The 26170-nt window shown below is 41.3% G+C and overlaps 1 protein-coding gene across 1 annotated transcript in view; it reads right to left on the bottom strand.

The window, feature by feature from the left end:
- LOC120516009 (collagen alpha-6(VI) chain-like) overlaps positions 1 to 26170 on the bottom strand; it is a 202962-nt gene that overhangs the window by 110502 nt on the left and 66290 nt on the right. The window contains exons 12-14 of the mRNA XM_039737435.1: positions 10226 to 10371; positions 4955 to 5047; positions 1650 to 1703 (exon numbers count right to left, since the gene is read on the bottom strand). Coding sequence (XP_039593369.1) covers positions 1650 to 1703; positions 4955 to 5047; positions 10226 to 10371 — 293 coding nt within the window. The remainder of the gene's footprint in view (positions 1 to 1649; positions 1704 to 4954; positions 5048 to 10225; positions 10372 to 26170) is intronic.

The following is a 26170-nucleotide window of genomic DNA, read 5'->3' as shown; positions in this document are numbered from 1 at the left end:
AAAAAATACAAACTAGTTTTGACACGGATCAATACGTATCAGTTAGTGGTGCCTCCATGATATCCTGTGTTTAAGCATACTGGACATACCTGTGGGTCATTTTAGTTTAAATTCTAGGTGTCTTGTGATTTCAAGTACAGTAATATCGCTTCACTAGCTGTGCTACCCATTCAAGATGGGATGAAATCGAAATAATCATCACAGACCACCTTATATTCACTGTAGATGTTTTAGTGCAGTACCTTGCAGTAATAAAATGAATTGCATCTGTCATTTCAACAGATGGCGGATCACAGACATCTGTAGTAATAAAGTGTGTTGCATTTTCCATTCCAACAGATGGTGCATCACAAACAATTTATACTAATAAGGTGCATTGTATTTGCCATTCCAACATATGCCACATCACAAACAATTTTTAATACTATCCTATGTGTATGGCGATTTTCCCGATGATAATGACCTCAAGGAGGCGGTGCCAGGTTGGCTGGAGGACCAGGATGAATCCTTCTATTCTAAATGTGTTAAATCACTAAAGGCAAATTGGACCAAGTGTGTGAAAGTCAAGGGGATTGCATCAAGGTGAGTTGGACCATCCGAATTTATTTTCATAGTCAGGTAGTGAAATTAATAAACAACCCACATAATAAATATTGTGTGAATACGTATCTGACTGTTTGGCCGGTTGCTATGTTTTGTGCCATTTGGTATGGGTTTCATAAAAGTAGTGTTATTATTTGTGATGTGCCATCTATTGGAACGAAAAAATGCAATGCATTTATGAAGTTCATTTTACTACTAGAAATGTTTCTAATGCACCATCTGTTGGAATGAAGAATACAATGCATTTTATTACTACAAATGTTTGTGATGTGCCATCTGTTGGAACAAAAAAACACAATGCGCTTTATTATTACAAATGTTTGTGATGCATAATCTATTACTATAAAAAATGGAATGCGTTTTATTGCTGTAAATGTTTGTGATGCGCCATCTGTTGGAATGAAAAATTCAATTAATTTTGCTACTTTAAATGTTTGTACCATCTGTAGGAATGAAATGTGCAATGCATTGTATTAATACAAATGTTTGTGATGCACCATCTGCTGGAATGAAAAATGCAATGCATTTTATTACTATGTGCATTATGAAATACATTCCAATGGATGGTGCACAGCAAATGTTAATGCTGAATATGCAGAAGTTGGCGTTGATTACTTAGATTTCAACCCATTCTTAAACAGGTGGCATAGCTAGAAGAAATGTGAAATACTAAGCAATACTTTTTCCTCAATCATGTTTGGTGTAAAAATGTAATCAAAGTAAGTCTTACATTTTTACCCTCAACTCCATGAGTTATGTGACCGAGTTCTTCCAAACATAACAAGTGCTGTCTGTTCAGGACTGAAATTAATATTCTGCATTTGAATTACTTTCATTTTTGAAAGTAAAAGAACATTTGGATTTTTGAAAAGTGTCTCTTTAATTATGCCAATAGAGCAGCATTTCTGGCCACTGTGCCCACACATATTAAGTGAGCTTTTCTGTGTATGTTGGCCCTCATCTTCCTCCTCTCCCGCCATTCAAAAGAGAATTGAGGCACATCTGTGGAATGTGAGCTTAATGAATCATCAGCAGAGCCTTCTTACCGGAGAGCCTTCTTCACCAGGGTGGCCTTGATTTCCCACACGTCCTATGTGTCCCTGTAAAAAACATTCACAGTCAGACGCTTAGTGCTCTTCTGTAATGGGGAAAGCACACAGACACACCCATAATTCTCTGGTCAATGTCACAGACTTTGTGCTTTTTTTTAAAAAACAATTGCTATTACACAAGATCTGTAACCCATGGATTCAAGTATTCATGGAAGGCGGTTGACAAATCAACGTTGCGTCTGCGCCCCCCCCCCAAGCTCTAAAACTTTACAAAAAGAAGGAATTAAACTCGGGTTAACGAGAAGCAGTACAACGTGACAAATCACACAACTCCGTGAAAGCATCCCATCCACAAAGCTACCGCCAGCTTGAACTTCTTCTGACCACCAATGACGTGCTGCCTGACAGAGCAGGTGCTGTGTGAAGGGTTTCCAGGTATGGCAGGTTCAGCCACCATCTCCGCCCTTTTTTATTTTTTCATTCTATTGTGGTACATAAAACACACAACATCAGACTTGTGAGCGTCTCTTCTGTTCAGGGGGTTCAAACAGGTGAAATAGGTGAGGTAATCGTGTTCTAGCAGATAAAAACGGGGCGGAGTGGTGGCTTTGAGGCTAAGGATGAGGCCGAATCTTGATCTGTCCTGAATCTTTATTGTTTTTATATATTGTGTTAATTTGATCGCAAATATTGTAATTTATGTAAATAAATAAAATTCAAAATAATGTTTTTTTATTCTCTCTGTGAATACAATAAATGTGTTTAATCCATTTTGATTTATTTTCTCTTTCGGCACCAGGCGTCGTTTCACCACGCCAAGACTCTGTTTGGCAGCACTCCCACCACAGCTGGAAGTGCTGCCGCTGCTGAAAGAAGCTCATTGGGAACCTGGAGTGCTTCGGGACGTCCTATAAGAGGAGCCAGTTTCCAGTACTCGGGGAGCCGGAGTCGGGAGGAGGTGGATGACAGCTTGCTGAGAGAAAGAGAGAAGAAAAGGACTGTGAGCTGAACTTTGGTGCGTCTATTGTGCTGTGCTCTGGGGAGCGAGGAAGAGCACCGCCCAGCTGGAAATAAAGAGTGTTGCACTTGTGTCTCTGCCCATCTGTGTCGGGGTTTGGGCGGCTGTACACACCCCTGGGTTCCACAGGGTCTTATGACTTTTTCTACATTAGGCAGCATTTTGTGTAACCATCCATCGTTGGGGTCACGTTTCACATTCCTAGGAGCGTGGCCACCAGGGTCGAGATGTCAACTTCATCGATACGACGAAATGGAAGGTCAGCATTTGCACCCTAGAATGTTCAAACGTCAAGTTTTCTTCCATAAATCCTGATGTTTGCGTGGGGAGTTGTATCCACCCGACAATCGAGACCCTTTTTGTGCATACACAAGCTTTAGAAATGAAGCTCGTCTTCCTACTTTCCGTTTTTTGGACTGACATCTTGGCTCTGTTAAGTACAGTCTCTTAGTGTAATCATTCATTCTGTTCAGTTTTAGGGTTTGTGTCTTTTATTCTGTTTTCTGTTTTGGGAAAGCGAAACCATTGGTCTGCTGCTGAACGTATGGCATTGCTACCCAGAGGACTGCAGTTCAGCAGGAGTGCCCAGTAGAGATCGGTGCCCACTGTCATTCAGAGAGAAACTGTTGCCTGTTTTGAATTTCGTCTCATTTCTGGGTGCCATGTTGAATTCTGTTGTCACGGCAGCTTCTCTCGTCACTGGGGGTTTGTGGGGGTGACCCCTGGCATTATGCAGTGTTGGGGTTAAAGGATCACTCAATTCACCATGCTCTCTTCCTAGCTCATTCATGCCTTTATAAAGGATTTTTTTGGAGTATCTGGCCGTACTCCACAACTGAGGGCATGACACCATGTGCAGCCTTATAGCGCCTCTCCTCTGCATGCTAGGGTAAGGTGTGGAGTGTAACGTGCCAGTGCTTGAGCGGGTAGCCACTATCACCTGGCCCATATCATGACACGATTGCTGTTAAAATGACAATACAGTCCATAAGAAACATTGAGGGTTCAGCCAGTCACCTTACCAAGAAAGCCAGCAAGTCACATGTAGCAAAAGGACGTTTGTGAGGCATGGATGCTATCCAGTGACCTGCGATGAAGACTGGACTCCTTCATGTGTGTCTCTTCGGAGAATCCTTGGGTGCCGCTGGTTTGACTTTGTGTTGCTCACGGAGTCCCAAATGAGGCACATGACCCGAGGGAGTGTCGGTTATGGCACTACGGTCATGTGGCGCGATTACCTGAGGGAGATCTGGCTGATTTTTGAGGACCCGAGTGGCTGGACCAGGCCAAGGGGATGCCCATGTAACACCTGGCTGCAGCAGATAGATGGGTGGGCAGATAGATAGGCTGAACCCGGGGGGGCTGCCAACTGAGATCCTGAGCTGTTTTGTCGTGCGGTAGGTGCTGTAGCAGCGCAGGTTCCCCAACCTGACCTGATTTTTTGAACATTTGCACATGTCTGCCGTGACCATATAATGCATATTTGACCAATGAAAAAGGTAGGATTGATGATCCCCTTATCGACAGTCTGTTTTTTTGTAATGTGGCGGACAACAAAGTACTTTGATCTCGTTCATTAACTGTCGAGTAACAAAACCTTTTCTTTTCACAAAAACATACTTGCTGCATTCTTTATGTTGTTGGCCATCTTGTTCGTTATTCACAAAGATCGATTGTTTTCAGGAAACACACCTCGCATTGTTCAGTTAGGGTCGCCATCATGTAAAAATTGTCCTTCACCACTGGCATAGGAGCCGCCCCTTCCAAGGGACTCAAAGGGTTCCCTCCACAGATCTCCACTGGACCAGTCACAATAATATATGTTTAATTTTCAGAAACATTTTGTGCATTTTAGGACACGTGAGAGTCTCGTGCGTTCTGTCTCATGACTTCACAGGCCACAGGTGACCATCTGCGATAACATTTGAAGTCTGCCAACGTTAGCGAGTAGACAAGGAAGAGGACCATCATGAGCAGAAAAAGAAAACGTGTAAGTAGTCCTCAAAAAGGTGCCAACACGCTGACCCCAAACGCAGGGGCTGAAGGGAGCCTTTATAATTTATGCAAACCGTTAATCTTCTCATGGCCTCCCCTCTTTTCTAAATTGAAGACTAAGCACATGTTCAGGAAATTAAAGCTGAAAAGCAAGGATTAAACAAGCAGAATTCTTTTCTACTTGAGCACATAAAATGGAAACGCGCGACCCTAGATAGCTCTGAAAAACAACTCTTGGCTTTGACTTTTTCATTTTGAACTGTTACACGAGATTCGCGGCCCTTACCTTTTCTCCAACTTGTCCGTATGGGCCGATGGGTCCTCTGGTGCCCATACATTTGCAGAAAGCACAGCAGCAGGCCCTTTCGGCAACGGTGTCCTGGAAGACAATTCAGTGCAGATGGTTAAATTCTCATTGATCAGCTCCGGAAAATGTGCTGAATTAAAAAGAGAAATCATTCTGGTTACACTGAGGAAGAGATGGGGTTAAAGTCCTAGCACAGTTAGTACAATTTCTAAAATATTATATGAAAGCCGATCACTGCGTATACCATTTATGGATTAACATCCACCTGAACAAGGAATTTCTGAAAGTGGAAAAAAAAAGCAGAAACTTAAAAACAAATGTTGGGATACTTGGGCAAACGAAAGGTAAAATTATGGTATGGCTTTTCTCATTTTAGGATGGCTCCTGTTTCATGGAGGTGGGGTTAACCAGAATGGGTGAAATAGACTGAAGCCATGCACCTCTGAGACTTGAACTCCTTGCCGTTTGTATTACACATCATTTATACATCTGTTATATTTTAGCAAAAATTGATAATAAAAGTGACGCCTATCATCGTCCTGGAGATGACGTTAATCTGCATCCGTCCCTACATATGGGCCCTCCAACCTGCAGGGAAAAACTTGGGGGTTGGTGGCAGAATTGGCACTCCAGTCACCATATAAAACCTCACACTGTTCCACTCCATCTGAACTGGTGTGGTGCTGAGGTATCGCCCGTTGCATGGCTGCACTCGGGTCCTAATCTGGATCCTGAGTTGGTTTGTCATGTGGTGGGTGAGGCAATGCGCTGTATCAGTGCCCGCTCCCTGTCATTAACCGCAGCTTTGGCTAGCAATGGGCTCCACCCTTAGCCCCTCCTTTCACCTGCTTTGTGCTACACTCTTAGCTCTGCCCTTAGCCCCACCTTTGGCTCCACCTTTAACCACACCCTTTGGCTGGCATTGGACTCTACCCTTAGCCCCTCCTTTAACCTGTACCGAGTTTCCACCTTTAGCCTCTCCTACTGCCTGCAGTGTGCTCCACACTTAGCCCCTCCTTTAGTCTGCTTTGAGCTCCACTATTCATCCCTCCTTTTTTTTACATTGAGCTCCACCATTAATCTCCTCCTACTGCCATTTGTGTGCTTTGCCCTTAACCCCTCATTTTACCTGTATTGAGGTCATTCCTTAGCCCCGCCTGTTTTCTGCATATAGCTCTACCCTTATTTCTTCCTCTTTTCTATATTTAGCTCCACCCTTACCTCCTTCTTTTACCTGAATTGAGCCCTTTTGCCTGCATTGTATTCCACCCTTATCCCCAACTTTGGCTGGCATTGGACTCCACCCTTAGGCCACTCCTTTTCCCTAAACTGGACTCCACCCATAGCCTCTTCTTTTCCCTGCATTATGCTGTGTCCTTAGCACCTTTTTTTCTACATTAAGCTCCACTCTATTCATCCTTTCACCTGCATTGTGTTCCACCATTAGCTCTACCCTTAGCCCATCCTTTTGTCTATATTTTGATCCACCCTCAGCCCCTCCTATTTGCCTACATTGTGCTCCAACTCATTCCCTCCTGTGGCTGGCATTGGACCCTTAGCCACTTATTTTGCCTAAATTGGGCTCATCCCATAGTCCCTGCAATAGGCTGTGCCCTTTGCCCCTCTTTTTACCTGCATTAAGTTCCGTCCATAACCCCTACTTCTACCTGCATTGTGCTACACCCTTATTCCCTCCTTTGGCCGGCACTGAACCCCACAATTAGTCACTCATTTTGCTTAAATCAGGCTCCACCTCCATTTCCCTGTAGTAGGCTGTGCCCATAGCCCCTCCTTTGTTTAACAGTGAGCGCCACTCAGCCCTGCTTTAATTCTGTATTGTGCTCCACCCTCAGCTCTGCCCTTAGCCCTTCCTTTTACTTTCATTGGCTGGCATTGGACTCCACCCTTAGCCACTCCTTTTGCCTAAAGCAGGCTCCACCCATAGCCTTTTCTTTTGCTTGAACTGGGCTCCACCTCCATTTTTCCTGTAGTAGGTTGTGCCCTTAGCTCCTCATTTTTTTAGCATTGAGCTTCATTCTTAGCCCCGCCTTTCATCTGCATTGTGCTCCACCCTCAGTTTTGCCCTTAGCCCCACCTTTTTTCCTGCATTGTGCTCCACTCTTATTCCCTCCGTTGCTTGGCATTGGACGCCACCCTCAGTCACACATTTTGTTTAAATCAGGTTCCACCCATAGCCTTTCCTTTTGCTTGAACTGGGCTCCACCTCCATTTTTCCTGTAGTAGGTTGTGCCCTTAACCCCTCCTTTTTTCCTGCATTGTGCTCCACTCTTAGCTCCGCCTTTCATCTGCATTGTGCTCCACCCTCAGCCACTCATTTTGTCTTCATTGGGCTCCACCCTTGGCCCTTCTTTTTTGCTTATATCGAGCACTTCGCTTAGGTCGTCCTTCTGCCAGTATTTTTGCCCCTTCAATACCCATCTGCTGTTATACAGCATTATTTCTACTCCAGTCACTTGTTGGGAGGTGCCAGACAAACAAAAGGGTGCTGAACTAGAAGTCGTCGATCCGCTCTTGTGTTGTGCTTGTTAGCTCTAGTTTAATATTCTCAATTATTTTAGTTTAGTTTGTCTCAGTAAGCCGTGGCCCTGACTAATGCCTGTTGCATAAGAGTGCTGCTGTTGCCGAGGGGTTGCCAGTTTCACTGTGTTAGACCAGCATGCACCTCACGCACACTCTGATTCATGCATTATTTTTTGATCTGTAGGCAATGTAATGGATTTGGAAGCCCTTCATCCAATTATTTCTGAAGCAGGAGTGCATATCCTGCCATATAACACAAAGTAATGCAAAGCCAACCATCCACCCCTCCATCCATCTTATCCCCAGCAGGGTTGCAGGGCAGCTGGTGCCAATACTGGCAAGCGTCAGGCACAAAGCAGGAGCACCACCTGGAGAGGACGCCATGTCACTTCATTGTGAACACACACACACACATATTAGGGGCTGGTTTAACTGTTCCAATGTCTTTGGACTTTGGGGGGACACCTTCATATCTGAGAGTGAAGGGTTAAGGGGTCTATTCAGCTGAAGCGCTAACGATTATTTTTTTCTTCACTGTGGCTCCACTTTCAAGCTCCGACGGGCCGTTTCCAATGACCTTTAAAAATGTGTTTTTTTTTTTGTCCAGACTTAGCCTGCTGTCTCCTGTAGCTTAGACATAAATAAAATTAATAAAAACAGCTGCCCCCATATTGAAATATAACCTTATCAAAGCTGGAAAGTTTATGTCTAGTCTGTTAACTATGAGACTGCAGGATAGCTTTGAGCATAAATAAGTTATATGACTTGAAACGGTCATCTTGACGACAGTAACCACAATTAAAAAAAACAAAACGGGAGACATTTTTGTAAAAGGTTCAATCAATTGGTAATGCACTCAGTTTCTTTAAAAACCCACATATCTATTACTGAGATGAAGACTGGACTCCTTCATGTGTGTCTCTTTGGAGAATCCTTGGGTGCCACTGGATTGACTTTGTGTTTCTCATGGAGTCCTGAATGAGATACATGACCTGAAGGAGCGTCAGTTACGGCACTACGGCCATGTGGCACGATTACCCGAGGGTGATCCTCATTGTTGAGGACCCGAGAGGCTAGACCAGGCTAAGGGGATGCCCACGTAACACCAAGCTGTGGCAGATAGTGGGTCATTTCCCGAGGGTGGGAGTGGACTGTGTGTCTGCATGGGGTGGGCTACCAACCGGGACCCCGAGCTGTTTCATGGTGTGGTGGGTGTGGCAATGGCGCTGTACCAGTGCAGGCTGCCCAATCTCACCTGAATGCAAAATGAAACCTGCCTATTTTGGTCAACACTGCTGGCAAACAATGATGGAAAAGAATCCCTTAGTTCCTGACTCTTTGCTGTATAAGTGTTAAATTATTTAATTCATTTATTAACAGCGATCAGTAAAGATGGTGATTCCCCCCAACTCTGTCAGATGAAGCTTATATTCATAAACACCACATTTACTATGACTGCTCATCCAGAAATAATTACCACTCAAAATTATGGTAAAACTGGGTTTAACTAGGAAAAGAAAATCCGAGCACATCACACCAGTCTTAGCATCACTACACTGGTTACCTGTGCCATTTAGAATTGATTTTAAAATACTGCTTAGAGTTTATAAAGCCTTAAATAATCGGCTCCTTCTTATATTTTGGAATGCCTGTCATCTTGCACTCAAATCATAGATCTTCAAATGAGGGTCTGCTTAGAATTCCAAGAGCTAAACTTAAAAGAAGTGGTGAGGCGGGAGGCCTTCTGCTGTTATGAGCCTCAAATCCAGAATACGAGTTTACTGTTAGAAATTCACCAGGCTGATACAGTAGAGCACTTTAAAAAAATGCTAAAAATTCATTATTGTAACATGGCTTTCTCAGAGCTTCATCTTAGTTAAATCCTGATGCTCTGTATATTCAGTTAATTATCATGATTATTCATGGTGGCTCCACAAACTGTACTAACCCCTACTTTCTCTGTTGTCCTTCTTCCGGTTTTCTGAGGTGATAACCTGCGCCACCACCACCTGATCAAAGCACCGTGATGTCCCTCCATTGATGGATTAAAGGCCAGAAGTCCACATGACCGTCATCATCAAGTTCTTCCATGAGAACCCTGAACACAATGAGGACTGATTGAGGTCATTTATTTGAGGTAGAATGCCTAGAGGGGGCTGGCTGGGTGGTCTCATGGCCCCCTGTAGATTTTTTTGTTTTTGGTTTTTCTGTCCACCCTAGCCATCGGACCTCACTTTTATTCTATGTTAATTAGTGTTCAATAATTTTAACTCTTATTTATTTTGTCTTGTTTCTCTTTCTTCATCCTGTAAAGCACTTTGAGCTCCATTGTTTGTATGAAGATGTGCTATACAGGGTGGCCCAGATCTAATTATGCAGATCCAGATCGTCTGGATGACTTTGATTTACGTGGGGACGATTCCAGTTCGGCGCAAAGACCATTCTTCACGTCGTCAGTTCGCACACTTTTCGATGGTCCAGGAGTTTTCGGTTGATTTTCTATGTAATAAACTTAATAAGTTATAGTGTAATGAAAATTGCTTTATTAGATCTGGACCACTCTATAGAAATAAATGTTGTTGTTTTTGTTAAACACTAAAGCCAGGATTATAATGTTTGATCAAATAGAAATTTGTAGTAATTTATGAATCAAATGCCAAACGCATATGCCTATACACTTTGCGGAAACGTAACACCTGGAATACTTACGAGTATTCGGTTCAATAAGATGCTTATCGAAGGATTGTCGATGGTTAATTGAGGCACGTATGGAAATCTTCCTCCAAAATCAAGGTGATGAATATCGTCGATCCTTGAAGCTCCTTCCAGAGCAACAGTAACAAGAGCACTGAGTCCTGTGGAAGCAAACGAAAACGCATAAGAACTGTGAAAGAAATAGACACGGCTCAAGAAAACCTGGGCAACTTTTAACAACAATTGTTTGTATAGCCCAAAATGACAAAAAGGACACCTCAGTAGACCTTAACAGGCGAGTTTAAGCAGCAGCCCCTCCGCCTGGACTCTAAGAAGTCAAAGAGAGACGGCCCTGGTGCGGGTGTGCAATGAATGTCTTAAAAAACAGAGCAAATATCAAAAAGAACAAAATTAGGAGTGGTCTCTCCTCGACTTTCTCGTATACTCAGATATGCAGATGGATAATCGAGGAGTAAACCACAAGACAATGATTTTTATATTATGTACATTAAAGAACCATCAACAAACAATCAAATCAAATGAATAATATTTTCAACCATTATTTTAAAAGTAAAGTTGAATAAATCAAACTCTGCAGCTGCATGAATAAAAGGTAAAGTACCATTTCCAGTTAATGGAAATAGCCTAATAGTTGACCAAAGTCTATGTTTTGTACCTAATACTTGTATGCAAAATTTGGTTGACCAAAGTGAAAGCAAAGTCAAGTTATCGTGTTTACACACAGACATAATTCCAAAAATGATATTTTCGCACTCAGGGAGGTCTAAAATGTCGAGATTCATCAAAATCTCAAAATGGAATTTTTGGATGGTTACAATACTTTCCCTCTACTTTGCATACAAGGAAGTAACATGGAGTCCTCTTCTCAGAGCTCGATTGTCAATCTGTCATGGCCACCTCAGAACTACAATACAATAATACGATAGAATGTGTTTTTTGTCACCAACTACCGACACAGACTGCTGCGACATCTCCAAAGGCAAAATGGAAGAATAGATTATTACCAATTACTAAATACAGAGCTAGCACATACTGTATAAAGATACTGATTTGTTAAAACACGCATAAACAAAGTAGAAACTGCAAATGGAACCCAGCAACATCAGTCCATTAATTAATTGTATAACTGCAGACAGATGACAACGGAGGTGATGAAATTGTAAGAAAGAGAGTCCAAGACAAAGACAGAGTCCTTCCCCAGTAGAAGTTATACTTTGTAAATATTTGATAAAGTTATAGCGAGTATCCCCTGGTTATACCAGTGCCATACATAAGGGTAGTCTGTCTGTTCTGCAATCCAAATTTAAAGAGTTCAGTGCCAGGCTGAGGAGCAGAACTGACAAGGTAGCCATCTCCGAAGTTCTACCACATGGCACTCCAGGTAAGATTGAGGAGATTAGAACGGGTGACGTGTGGCTCAAATCATGGCGTAGGGTAAAAGGGTATCAGTTTATGGGGCCTTGGGACTCCTTTTGGAAGAGATGGGACCACCGCGCTGGGTTACGTTTTAACTGGAAGAGCACCAATGTGCTGGAGAGGCGTAGGAGTAGGCTAGTCGAGGATTGTTTAAATTAGAGAATGGGTCAGGGAGTTTAGGACAGGCCAGGTTTAGAATGGCACATGGAGGAACAAACACAAGTGTAAAGATAAATATGCACAGTAATGTCAATTGAACTCAAGTTTAAGGGCCAAAGTAAAATGAGCAGCACATTCAAAACAGTTAACCTTAATGCTAGAAGTATCAAAAATAAAACAATGAGTTGGTGTTGTATGTAGCTGAGGATACTTATGATATTGTGGCACTAACGGAAAGCTAGTTAAAAATAAAAATAAAAACATGAGGATGAGTATAACATAGAAGAGTACATATTAGGAAGGATAGACAGAACACAAAAGGAGGTGGGGTTGCTATTTATGTCAGACAGAATTTAAATTCAATTTTTCTTCAATTGAACGACGAGTTCCAACTTAGTGAGGACGTCTGGCTTCAACTAGAAAACGTTAGGGAAAGGGGACTTATTTTAGGAGTGTGTTATAGGCCACCCAATATTTTCAATGCACATCTTTTTGGTAATATTAAAAAGGAAAGTTTACATGGGGATATTATAGTCATGGTGAATTTTAACTAATTGAATTTTAACTGGGATAACCTTGGAAATAGCGAAGCACAAGAGCAGGTGTTTTTAGAAGTAATGAGTCAGGTCAGTTTGGGGAGCCTGCACGATGAAACAGCTCAGGATCCTGGTAATCACTAACTGTTTTAACTCAATATATTAAAGCACCAACGTGGGGTGAAGCCTGTCTGGATGTAGTATTTTCTATTAATCGGAATAGAATTGAGTGTTTAGAGATGGTAAGACCCTTAGGGTCACATGACCATAATATAATACAGTTCTCAGAGTTTTGTAAGATTGCGGATGCAAAGACTAAAATTGCTAAGTTTAACTTTGGTAGGGTAAATTTTGAGCAGAGGTGGCAAAGTCTAAGAAGGATAGACTGGGATAAGCTTGTAAGTGTGGAGACAGTCGAGGGGCAGTAGAACAGGTTTGAAAATGATTTACATGTAATGAAGGGCAGGTACACACCTACATCTGGAATTAATAGGAAATTTAAAAAAATCTGCAGTGGGTTGATGAAGAGTTAAAAAAGAAGCTGCAAAGGAAGAAACAGACAATAAGACATATAGGACTATCCATCCATCCATTTTCCAACCCGCTGAATCCAAACAGTGAATCATTGGATGTATGAGAAGATGACGGCAACCAATAAAAAGGACAGTAGGGAGGCTAAAAGACAGAGAGGAATATAGCAGATAAGGCGAAAGACGACCCAAAGAGACTCTTTCAGGATTTTAGTATTAAAAGAACATTCTGTCATGTTTCAGCCAGCATGTCTCCCCTGGCTGGGGTTCAAAGTTATATTTCTTGTTTGTTTGACTAATTTTGTTCCATTTGTTGGTATTTATGTTTCTTTTATACCTTGGTTATGACACTTGTGTTTTGTGTCTGCACTCAATGTTATGAACGGTACCGAAGATTCAAATCGGACAGATGGTCCCAAAACTGGACAGCGATCACACTGGTCACCGCCTCGATCCACTGGACTGATTCCCTTCATAATTTTAAACACTTCACTCAGGTCTCCTCTTCATCTCCTGTAAAGGCTCAGCTCTTTTTATCTTTCCTCATAACTCATCCTCTGTAGCCCTGAATCAGCCCAGTTGCTCTTCTCTGGACTTTCTCTAGTGCTGATGTGTCTGGTGGGCCCAAAACTGCACTCAGGACTCCAGATGAGGCGTCACCAGTGTGTTAAAAACCTGTGACTTGTACTCCACACATCAAGGCGCTATATAACCTGACATTCTGTCTGGAAGCTGTTAGCTTAGAGTCCACTATGACTCCTAAATCCTTCTCCTAAGTTGTAATCTTGATTTTCAGACCTCCCATTGTGTATTCAAACCTCACATTTTTCCTTCCTATGTATAATTCTTTACATTTCATCTGCCATAAATCTGCCCAAGCCTGTCTGCTGTCCAAGTTCATCTGTGATGATTTAACAGATTCTCGATTATTTGCTAATCCACCTGTCTTGGTATCATCTGCAAAGTTAACCAGCTTGTTACTTATATTCCTATCTAAATCATTTATATTTATACTACAAATAGCAGTGGCCTCTATCACTGCCCCCTGCTGGACACCACTCTTAATATCAGCCTATTCTGATGAGGTTCATTGCACCATCAGGCTCTGCTTCCTGTGTCTGAGCAAATTCTGCACCACACCCTGAACTCCACTTCTTTCAGTTTGATTTATTTGCATTTATTAGTCACAGACAGACCCCCAAAGCAGACCAGCAATGAAAAAGTCAGTATGCTCTCAAGGCGACGTGTTTTATAGCTCTGTAGGATCTTCACCTTCCTCATCCTCCTTAATAAATAGCTGCACTGTTGACATTTTGTTCACATATTGTCATGTCTCAGCCAGGGTTCCTTCCATCCTTCCATCCATCATATTGATATTTTATGTCCCTTTTATTCATTTTGGATTCTTTTGTTTTTATTTATCATTACTTGTGTTTATGTCTCACTGCCTCAGCTAATGTCTTGTGTGTTTTATGGGTGGCCTCTGAATTGCCGGTCAGCGCCCGGGTCCGCTCTCCACCTTATAAATCCTGAGGCGGTTCATTGTGGATGCGCTCCGGGAGTTTGGTGAATTCTTGTGCCTTTTTTGTGCTTTTTTTAATTATTCGGATTTTGACTTTCATGCTCAGTGTATGACTAGTTTTCAGGATCACTGGATTTGTCTTCTTTGGTTTGCCTTGAGTGTCAACTCCATTTTGCCTGATCGGAGCTTCTGTGTAATTGGAATACTATTTTGTGAGAAACAAACCTTTTATTTCATAAATATGTTAAATGTTCCTTTTCTTGATTATTTGCACTTTTCTTTGTTTCTGACTTTGTTTATGTACGTAAGCTGCCTGTGTTTCGTTCTGCGTGTTTTTTGGGTGGTCCCCCAAGAGGCCAACTGCCCACCACCCTATAAATCCTGACGGTCTCTGTGACGATGCGAGTTCATTACATGCTCCCATCTTCTGTCTGCGGAGCCCTTGAACCCGTCACCGTCAGTAATGTTACTGATGAGCTTAGCGGTGAGGCAACAACATAGCAAGGGGATGGTGCAAAAGTGTCAAGTGCTTTTATTAAAACAAAACCAAAGTGTCCGATTAAAGTGCAGTGCTTCAAAAGTCATTAAATAAATAATCCATTAAAACAGATGTGAAGTGGAGGTTAAAACCAATAAATAGAAAAAGTCTTAAAAACAACGAGGTTAAAATACTGCAGGAAAACGGTCTCCTTTAAAAACCGAAACACAACACAAAGCCCGGTGTCTTCTTTTTACTCGTGGCTTTTCCTCGACTGACGACCAATGCTTGTGCTCGTTCAGCATTCTTCCTACAATCAATGAGCAGGTCTCTTGTCTTCCTCTCATTGATTTGAAGGCTCTGCTCCTGGCATCCTCTCTCAACCTTCATGCGTCATCGTAGGGACGGTATTAGGCGGTTGATGAGCAGTACCTGGCCGCTCAACCTCTCATCTTCATCCTCTGCAGCATCTTCTTCAAAACGTGCCCCATTGTTCGCGGTGTCAATCAGTGCCCTGTTATCTACAAACCTAACAGCTAAACAATGGCTGTCAGATCCTCTCAGGCTGTCAGTACAGCTAGAGAAGAGTACAGGGGTGACCGCCATGCCTTGTGGAGCTCGTATTGATGTATGATGGAGTGCAGAAATAGACAAATGGCACCCTGTTAAGGAGAAGGTCCATAATCCAGAGAGTGAGATGAGGTCCACCTGTAAGTCCTGTAATTAACTGTATAGGATATCAGGCTTCATGTAGTTAAAGTCCAGGAGCAGCACTCTCACCAAGGAGTGCGGCTCCTCCAAGTGTGTAGAATTGGTGTGCATCATCCACTGAACCAACCGTTCGGTCTGTCTGTCAATCACAAAGAGGAGCTGACCTGAACAGTGCGACGAGCAGGAAGCAGCCGCTGCACACATTTGGCCAAGAGTGATGTAAGGACCACCGGACGATAATCATTTAATTCAACTGGACTGTTGCCTTTTTTTTTTTTTAAAAGTGGCCAAATTTCAGAGCACTTCCAATGCTTTGGCGCTCCGTGTTCTTCAAGGGAGCCCTTGAGATCCCCTCCTTTGGCTATTCAAGTCCATCTCCGGCCCTGGTGCTCTGCGTTTAGTTGGAATCTGTTTATTGAGCATTATCACTTCTTTGGATTTCCTGTTTTTTTGTGATTTATTAGTGGCTGTTCTGTGGATTTGCCTTTGGATGGCTTTGTAGGTAACTCCCTTTTTGCTCTTTTGAACATTATTTGTTCTTTTTCTTATCTAGTGAGGAGTACTGGGGGCGTACCTCCCCAAACCCGGACACAGACAGGCACAGAGTCCAAAGTCACACATGTTTTTTTTCCCGTGGGGCAGCGGTTTTCCCTCGCTCCCCACCTCAATACAGACAAGCGCACAAAGCTCAGTTCCTTCTTTCTTCTTTGTCATCATCTTCTTCTTCTTTTTCTCTGCTGCCTCTACTCCTCTCCCAGCAAGCTTTGTCTTCCACCTCCTCTCGACTCTGGCTCCCTGAATGGACTGAGGTGACTCCTTTTATTCAGCCCCTGGGAGTGTGTCAGGTGGTTCATCAGGATTACCTGGAATCACTCCCAGGTGTGGTGGAAATCCATCATATGGCTCTGCAGCCCTTCCGACGGCCCCCATGGAACCCAACAGGGCTGTACCAAACTAGGGGTGCCCTGCAGGAATCCTTGGTGCCATGGCCTTCTAGCGTCCCTGGGGAGGTAGTGCCTCACAGATGCTCTCTCCCCTGGTCCATCCATCCAGGTGGCATCCCGGCCGGGTAATAGCCGATGCCGTCCCATCACACTAGTTAAATAAATCTTCAGTTTATAAAGATTTAAAAGTTTTTGTTAGTTTTGTACTCATTTTTTTGGGGCGATGTTCAGATTGATTTTGGGGGCTTCTTTATGACATCATTTCATTTTCAGATCTCTCTGTGTGAAAGTCGGTTATGTTCCTTCCCTTATCCTTAGATCTTTTTCTTCTATTAAAGTCCTTAGCATTACATTTTATCTAGAAAAAACGGGAAAAGCGTTGCACTTTTTGGCTTGGAAACCTACATATTTATTAAATCTGATCTTACTACTGTAAAACGTGCAAAACGCTAAAAGTACAAAGTCAGAAGTGTAGGAAATATAATAATGATACAAATAATAATAATGAAGAATAATAAAAATATAATGCTAATAGCATATACGCTATCCAAATAGAAAGATAGATAGATAGATAGATAGATAGATAGATAGATAGATAGATAGATAGATAGATAGATAGATAGATAGATAGATAGATACTTTATTAATCCCAAGGGGAAATTCACATAATCCAGTAGCAGTATACTGATACAAAGAAACAATATTAAATTAAATAGTAATAAAAATGAAAAGAATTAAAATAAAATTAATGTTCGCATTTACTCCCCTGGGTGGAATTGAAGAGTCGCATAGTGTGGGGGAGGAACGATCTCTTTAGTCTGTCAGTGGAACAGGACAGTGACAAAAGTCTGTCACTGAAGCTACTCCTCTGTCTGGATGTGTCGTTTGTGTGGTACATCTTGAATCACAATGAAATACACAAACCAACGTCAAAGTCGAGACAATGCTAACGAGATTCTTTGCGGATTTCCTTTCCAGAGTGATCGGCTTTTGAACATCACACTGCACATGTGCGACTGACACGAGCGTCACTTTTGAATTCAACAGAATCACTTTTGATTTCAATGTCCCTTTCAATTTCACTGCCTGAAGACACATTCACTTTGACATCACTACTCATATCGCCGTGAAGAGCAGGAAGCACCTGGGGCCTCATGTATAAACGCTGCGTACGCACAAAAATGTTGCGTACTCCCATTTCCACGCTCACATTGCGATGTATAAAATCTAAACTTGGCATAAAGCTATGCACATTTTCATGCCAGCTCAATCCCTGGTGTACGCAAGTTCTCTGCTTGTTTTTGCAAACTGGCAGCACCCAGCGTCAAAGCAGTGCTACTATTCCATTGTGGTTTCCCTTTCTTTTTTAGATCCACATTCCTGACGCGGCTTTATAAATACACTGAAATTAACCGCATATCGTTTATTAGCTTAAGGCATCTGATTGTAATTAACCAGTAACAATATAATGGTGCATGGAATGGTCAAACTATTATAAATACCATATCTGCTTTAGCGTTGTTACTCTCACTGCACCTTCTTCTTCTTTCAGCTGCTCCAATTAGTAGTTGCCACAGCGGATCATCTTTTTCCATATTACTCTCACTGCACCACTCAGAGTATTTATATCACTGTATCCGAGTGTGAATCACAGTAGTTGAGCAGCTGATCGGAAAGAGAATTATCAGGATACGGCATCAAACACACGCTGCCTCAGCCATGCTGTCTATTGAACTGCTCTCATACGACAAAGAGTTTCATCCCAAGAACTTTAAACGCACTCCATCAGTCCATCAAGTGCTCCAGTAGAACCGTTTGTACTTATTAGTCCAATCACCTCACTGTAAACTTGCACTACAGTTAATATCATTTTTAAGATGAAATGCAGCAAAATATGTTTATTATATTATACAGAGAAAATTTTAACATCATTTAAATAATCTATATCGTTAATAAATAAACATGTGAGGAAACGGTGGCGCAGCGCTAGCAAGGAGCTGGTGCCCCGTTCACAGATTGTTCCTGCCTCGCGCTGTATTCTTACTGGGGCTGGCGTGACACTGGAAGGATAGATGGATAGAATAATTAAAAATGTACTACAAAGATATTTCAATGTTCCTTAAAAGTTTTGAAGAATCGGCGTTCTAAGACTACAGATGGCTTAACGTCTATTACAGAGCCGATTGTGTGGTGATTTGTTACTTGGAGAAAGATAAGGAAGGACAGGAATTGGAGGTTAGTACGTTTGAAAGAGACAGTACTGCTGCAATAAATTATTTCATCGAAGGTCGCGCATGGCGCAGCAAGCATCTTACGTGAAACATGAACAATCACTGCACCACCGTGTCCCCATGTTTAATAACATACTTTAACTCCTGTCATCATGAAAATGATATCATGTATACATCTCAGTATTTTAATTATTCAGAGAGCTGTAATATCACGAATGTAATGGACTCTGTGTCCAGTTGGAGGAAGAGAGCCGGTTTAAGAAGCAAGTAGTGATTCACACACATAGAGCACATAGAAGAACACATACAAAACAAAGCATTTAACGTGCTACTTTAGTTACGATGGGATTTGAGAAACTAGTAAATTAAACGATTTAAAGATGAAGTTTATGACTTTCTACTTTAAGGACAAATACGTGATTAAAGTGGAAATTCTGAGATTTGTTTTTATAATCTATACTAATTAAAGGCAAAGCCCTCACTGACTCACTCACTAATTCTCCAAGTTCCCGTGTAGGTGGAAGGCTGAAATTTGGCAGGCTCATTCCTTACAGCTTACTTACAAAAGCTGGGCAGGTTTCATTTCGAAATTCTAAGCGTAATGGTCATAACTGGAACATATTTTTCTCCATATACTGTAATGGAGTTGAGCTCGATGGCCGTGGGGGGGCGGAGTTTCATTTGACATCATCACACCTCCTACGTAAGTACGTAAAGAACAAGGAAGAGCTCTAAAGAGTGCTGAACAAAAAATGCCATTTCACAATTGAGAAGGCAGCAAAAGATTAGGAAGCGAGTGATGAATATAAGTATATTAATAAGTGCAGCTACTGCGGAAACAAAGCACACGGTGTGAACCGTAAGTTTAAATTAAGTTTATAGACACACTCCCACTGCCGTTTGTCATGCCTACGACGAATATGGTATTCGCGAGATACAAGTTTAATGAGAAGACAGGAGGTATAAATGAGACTTTGGATCACTTTGTAACGGAGTTAAAATTGCTGTGGCAAGAAACTTTTAAGTGCCGGGTCTTAGCTAACATTAAATAAAGCCGTGGACATCACGAGAATGCACGAGCACAGCGGAGATGCTTCGATGCATGTACTCCGAGCGGCTCTCATCAACTGACTTTGCAGGACTGGAAAAGATTAAATTAAGTTCATACACACGCTACCGCTAAATATTTGCAGGCAATTTCCACAACTTACTACCGGGAATGCCTGTTGAACATCTTACATTCACGAGTTCCGATTTGGGTGGTGAATACTTCGATGAATGAAACCTGTCATCTTTACAATGGTTGACAAACACGGAATATAACTTGAACACAACACATCCTCCAAATACGAACCTGATTACATTGACAATCATGTTACATTATTTTTAAAATGTTTCCTTTTCTTAGCACAAGCACAGCTGAGAAGCTTCGATGCATGTACTCCATAACGCGTTAAAAAAATAACGCATTTAATCACACTTTGCATTCCAAGCAAAGGGGAACTTTTGTCAGTGCATGATTTCCTGGTACATCGATTACATTGATGCACACATCAGAGCTACAAATTTCATTTCAAAAGACTACCCGACAGAAGCCTTGATAAAATAGTGGTTTGGTGCAAATTGTGCAAAAATGAGTTTACATACCACCGAGGCACTTCAACCTTACGGTTCCATCCAAATGCAAAACATGTTACAGCGAACACAGAAACTGTGTATGCTGTTAGCACTAGCAGTACGAGTTTGAGTACCAACAAAAGGTGTCGGCAGCCCAAACCTCATGAAATGACTGGCTTCAGGACCAAAATTAGGAAGTCAACATCGGTCAAACATACAAATTCTCTCGCAAAATAGATTGCTTGGGACTGTAGACCACTAACAGTGGTGGCAGATAGGGGGTTAGAAAATGTGCTACAGTTAGCGTATTTCAAGTAAAATTCAACAGCTTTATGACATTGAAAAGCAAGCAAAATTAGATGCATTACAGAAAGCGGACTTTGTGGCTCTTACTGGGGATCATTGGACTTCCGTGACCGTCAGTAATTCTAATTACATCTAATTACAAAATGTTCAATGATCACACTGTTTTAGCCTAATGTACAAAATAATTTTGGCTAAGGTTACTCAGAGTTTAAAGATGAAGCTGGTCAAATTACCTTTTATGTTTCTGACTTATTTTTTTAAGAAGAAAAACTGCACTTTATGTTGAAATTTTGGTTATTATTATTTAAAGACAATACCGTTCTGAAAATGTACTTAAAGTACTTAGAATACCACTTTATTTTTAAGTCTGCCCAATTTCAGCCAGGGATGATATTTTTGTTTCTGTTTTGAATTGAAATGCAGTTTAAATGCATTTTTTTTTCAGAAATTAAAAGAGCTTCAGTTTACAATATTCATGTCCATGTCTATTATTTGATTCTGTCGCCCACTAAAACCATTTTAAATTAAAAAAAAAACATTTGCGATTTGGGGCAAATTTTCATGTGTGATTACATACGATTAATCAAGATTAATTATTACACAGCCTCTAATTAATTAGATTAATTTTTTTAATATATATGTGTATATATATATATATGTGTGTGTGTGTGTGTGTATATATATATGTATATGTATATATATACGTATATATATATCTATATACAATATATGTGTATGTGTGTATGTATATATATATATATATATATATACACTGTGTGCACAATTATTAGGCAAGTTGTATTTTTGAGGATTAATTTTAATATGGAACAAACACAGTGCTATCAGTCAATCCAAAATGTTAATAAACCTGAATGTTTCACAACGGAAATGTGAGTGTGAACATCATCAGGGGAATACATATGTGCGCACAATTATTAGGCAACTATTAGTGTGCAGATTTATTATGCAACTAAAGGAAAAATGAAAATTTTCCCATCTCACTTGTTTATTTTCATCTGTTATAGTGAGAATAATAAACAAACACCTCAAAATTTACAAATAAACATCTCTGACATTTCAAAACAAATCAATCAATCAATCAATGACCAATATAGCCCCCCTTCTTTCCAATAACAGTCATAAGCCTTTCCATTCATGGAGTCTGTCAGTTTCTTGATCTGTTGATGATCAGCTTTTGTGGAGCAGTGACTACAGCCTCCCAGACACTCTTCAGAGAGGTGTATTGTTTTTCTCCCCCGTAAATCTAGCGTTTAAGAAGTGCCCACAAGTTCTCGATAGGGTTTAGGTCAGATGAGGAAGGGGCCATGTCATTATTCCTTCATCTTTAAGGCCTTTACTGGCTGGCCACGCAGTGGAAAACTTCGATGCAAGTGATGGAGCATTGGCCTGCATAAAAATCATGGTCTTCTTCCTGTATCACTGTTTGAAGAAAGTGTCTTGAAAAACTGGCAGTAGGTTTGGGAGTTGATTTTGAGTTCATCTTCAATGCAAAAAGGTCCAACTAGCTCATCTTTAAAAATACCAGCTCATACCAGTACCCCACCTCCACGTTGGAGTGGAGCTCTGTGCCCATTACTGATCCACAGGTCCATCCATCTGGTCCATCAAGAGTCACTCTCATCTCATCGGTTCATAAAACCTTTGAAAAAAATCTGTCTTCAGATATTTCTTGGCCCAGTTTTGACGTTTCAACTTATGTTTCTTGTTCAGTGGTGGTTGGGTTTCAGCCCTCCTTACCTTGGCCATGTCTTTGAGCACTGAACACCTTGTACTTCTGGGCACTCCAGGTAGGTTGCAGCTCTGGAATATGAAAGTACTGGAGGATAATGGGTTCCTGGTAGCTTCACGTTTGATTCTTCTCAAATCTTTGGCAGCTAATTTGCGTCTTTTGTTCTCAACACGTTTCTTGCGACCCTGTTGACTATTTGCAACAAAATGTTTGATGGTTCTGTGATCACACACCAATATCTTAGCAATTCCAAAAGTGCTGCATCCCTCTGAAAGACTTTTTACAATTTTTGACTTTTCAGAGTCAGTTAAATCTCTTTTTTGGCCCATTTTGCCCGAGGAAAACTAGCTGCCTAATAATTCTGCACACCTTGATATAGGGTGTTGATCTCCTTAGGCCACACCCTCCCTCATTACACAAATACACATCACCTGACGTGCTTAAATCCAATAAGCATTCAAGTTAATACAGCTTGGAGTTGGAATATACGCATTAAAAATGATGATATGGTCAAAATACTCACTTGCCTAATAATTGTGCACACAGTGTATATATATGACAGCAGCACTCATGACAATGACAACACAATTACATTGACAATCATGTTACGTTATTTTCAAAATGTTTCCTTTTCTTTTTCATAACTTCTTTAACACACTACTTCTCTGCTGCGAAGCGCGGGTATTTTGCGAGTAAGCTTATAATAACCCTAATAAGCTTCCATGTGACTCTCAGACGGTGGACTACGACTCGACTTTTCCCAGTGACTTTGATATCTGACTTCTTTTTTATTTCGGGCACTGTGCGACTTTATGAACGTGAGCTTTCGAGTTTCTCCGACACTCTATGTCATTTGATCAACTTCCTTTAGTTGTTTATCCCACTGTTTAAACCAACAAATAGTATGTTTTCCTTTGCCTTCACTTAGTATTTGCTGACATTCTTATATTTCCCCCCGTGCTTTTGCCATTGCCTTTTCACAGAACGCTTTTCACTGAGCTTAAGGGCTATTTATATTGACTTGCATATTCAAAGAGGTGTAATTCTGGGAGGAGTTTGGGAGTGGCGGCAGGCGCGTGCACGTGCGTTACTTTTCATGCTGACCAGGATTTATGGAGTGGATGAACATGGAAGTTGGTGTATGCACACATTTTTGGATCTTGATTTTTTTGTGTGTACGCACATTTCCGCTTTTGTCCATACGCCATGTTTTAGTGTGAATTCTACGCACAGTGTTATGCATGAGGCCCCTGTGCTGCTGAAAAATGTTTCTTATGAGACGCCATTATGAGGCTCGGAGAAGACATGTCTGCATCGTTGCCCAAGTGATACTTGGGCCTGTCATTTATGCAAGACATGGCTATACCGTTGCCCAGCAACACTCGGCACTAACACTTTTACTGCCCGAGTAATCCTTGGGTCTAACGCGTACGCGAGACGCATCTATACAGTTTCCCCGAGTGATGCTCAGGACTAACGCTAACCAAGTTAATCATATTATACCTCCTGCTTGCTTAACTACCATAGGGATTAGAACTTTCAGCTGAGCGGCCCTGTGCCTTGGGAACTCTCTCCCACAAGATACCGTATATACTTGCGTTTAAGTTCTCCCACAGGCTTGATTTTACCGTATAATTTCTGGTATTTTATAATGTCGGTTGTATAAATCGAATGTAGAAAACTCATGCTATTTGTCCAAGAGATTATGACATGGCTAATCTCCACCTGAGAGAATCACCATGGAGCATGCAGCCTTTGTTTTGTGCCTACATGACCAGACGGTAATACCCAAACTATTCCAAAGTCTTGTGTTTTTTGTATCTCACACCCTCATACTCCTTTATCGTAAGAGCATCCCTTATCTACGATGGAGTGTTTGATCAGAATGAAATATGAAGCTAGTTTAAAATGCTGCTGTGGTCTGGCACCCTGTCCGGGGTTTGTTTCCTTCCTTGCACCCTGTGTTGTTTGGGATTGGCTCCAGCAGACCCCCATGACCCTGTAGTGGCGAAAGAAATTGGAAACTGCGCTGCTGCAACCAAATTCGAGGTGTCTGAGAAACTGATGTGAGGCAAGATAAAAAAAATGTATTGCATTTTTGAACATGCGTCTAAGTCTGCGTCTGATTTTATGACCAATTTTTCGGGTTTCAAGACCCGACTTATACGCGAATATATATGGTATTTGTAATATCAACTCTCTTCCTACCTTTAAATCTATTAAAACATATTACCTCTCAGACAGCCTTGGACTCACAATCCCTCCTAACCCATTAACAGCTGTGTCTGGTGGTCTTCCAGAGGGTCTTAAAGTGGAGAAGGACAAACAAATTGTGATTGCATTCACTACACTCTTGGCACGCAGACTTATTCTGATAAACTGGAAGAACCCAAACTCTCCTCTTTTAAGTCAGTGGGAAACTGATGTGTTATACTATTTGAAATTGGAAAAAATCAAATACTCAGTTAGAGGATCTGTGCAGACTTTTTTCAAAACATGGCAGGATCTAATCAGTAATATTTTGAAATGAGTTTATAAAGCACAGAGAATTTGTTGATTTAGGTATTTTTACAAGCCTTAAATTTTACACCGTTTGGCTTGCTCTCTCTCTCTCAAGGGTGGGGATCGATCTGTGCTTAACATAATTCTTTTTTTTTGTAAAAACTTGATTGCTATGTATTGATTGTAATAAAATTAATAAATTAAAAAAAAAAAATAAATCAAAATAAATCTATTAAAACATATCCTTTTAAGCGGACCTATTCTGTTTGATATAAATTTTAGTTGAAAAATGTAAATGTAATCATATTATTGTATTTATTCTGGTTTTATTGTACTGTAATATTTTATTAATTTAATATTGTGACTGTTGTTATTAATGTGTTCTGTAAGGTGTCCTTGGAAGGCACCAATAAATAAAATAAATTATTAAGACATGCAGGTTAGGTGCATTGGTGATTCTAAATTGTCTCTAGTGTGTGCCCTGTGGTGGGCTGGCACCCTGCCCGGGATTTGTTCCTGCCTTGCGCCCAATGTTGTTTGGGATTGGCTCCAGCAGACCCCCGTGACCATGCAGTTAGGATACAGCCGTTTGGATAATGGATGGATGGATGGATGATGTTTCCCTTTGCTATGGGACTAAATCTTTCTTTAACATTGGGTGCCTCTGTTCTTGAGCTTCAGCGTGCTCCGTTGTTATGGCAATGTTCCCATAATCCTCCAGGAGTGTCATCAGTGTGACGGTACTTAAATCTTCATCATCGGTTTATCATGTTTCAGCCATGTCGTGTTTCCTGTTTCTCTTTTTGTTATTTATCTGTGTTGCTGTTACTGTTTTGTGTTATGTGCCTTGTGTTTTGGGGGTGGTTTCCCCAACAGATTGGACCCCCTGAAAATCACTGTGAGGACCTGCCCTCCGCCCTCTAAATATGGAGGGTCTCCCACAGTTCCTGGTGGTTCTTTTCGAATGCACTAAGGAGTTGGTGAGTGTTACTTGTGCTTTTTATGACTTATTGGATGTTGACCCCTTTTGCGCTGTCTGTTGACCCCACTTCTGTACTGAGACCTCGTTTGCATGGATTGCTTTTTTGTTTTAGGCAATTCCAATTTTGCCTTTGTGTTCCACGGAGCTCCATATTGGTTGGAAGACTTTGTGTAAGGAATGCAGCCCTTTATGTTTATAAGGATTTTATGTTTGTCTGTTTATCTAGCACAGTATATCCCCCCTCTAGTGGCCATT

Source organism: Polypterus senegalus, chromosome 15 (assembly GCF_016835505.1).
Source record: "Polypterus senegalus isolate Bchr_013 chromosome 15, ASM1683550v1, whole genome shotgun sequence".
NCBI classification, from domain to species: domain Eukaryota; kingdom Metazoa; phylum Chordata; class Cladistia; order Polypteriformes; family Polypteridae; genus Polypterus; species Polypterus senegalus.
This window is presented reverse-complemented; position numbering and strand designations above follow the sequence as displayed.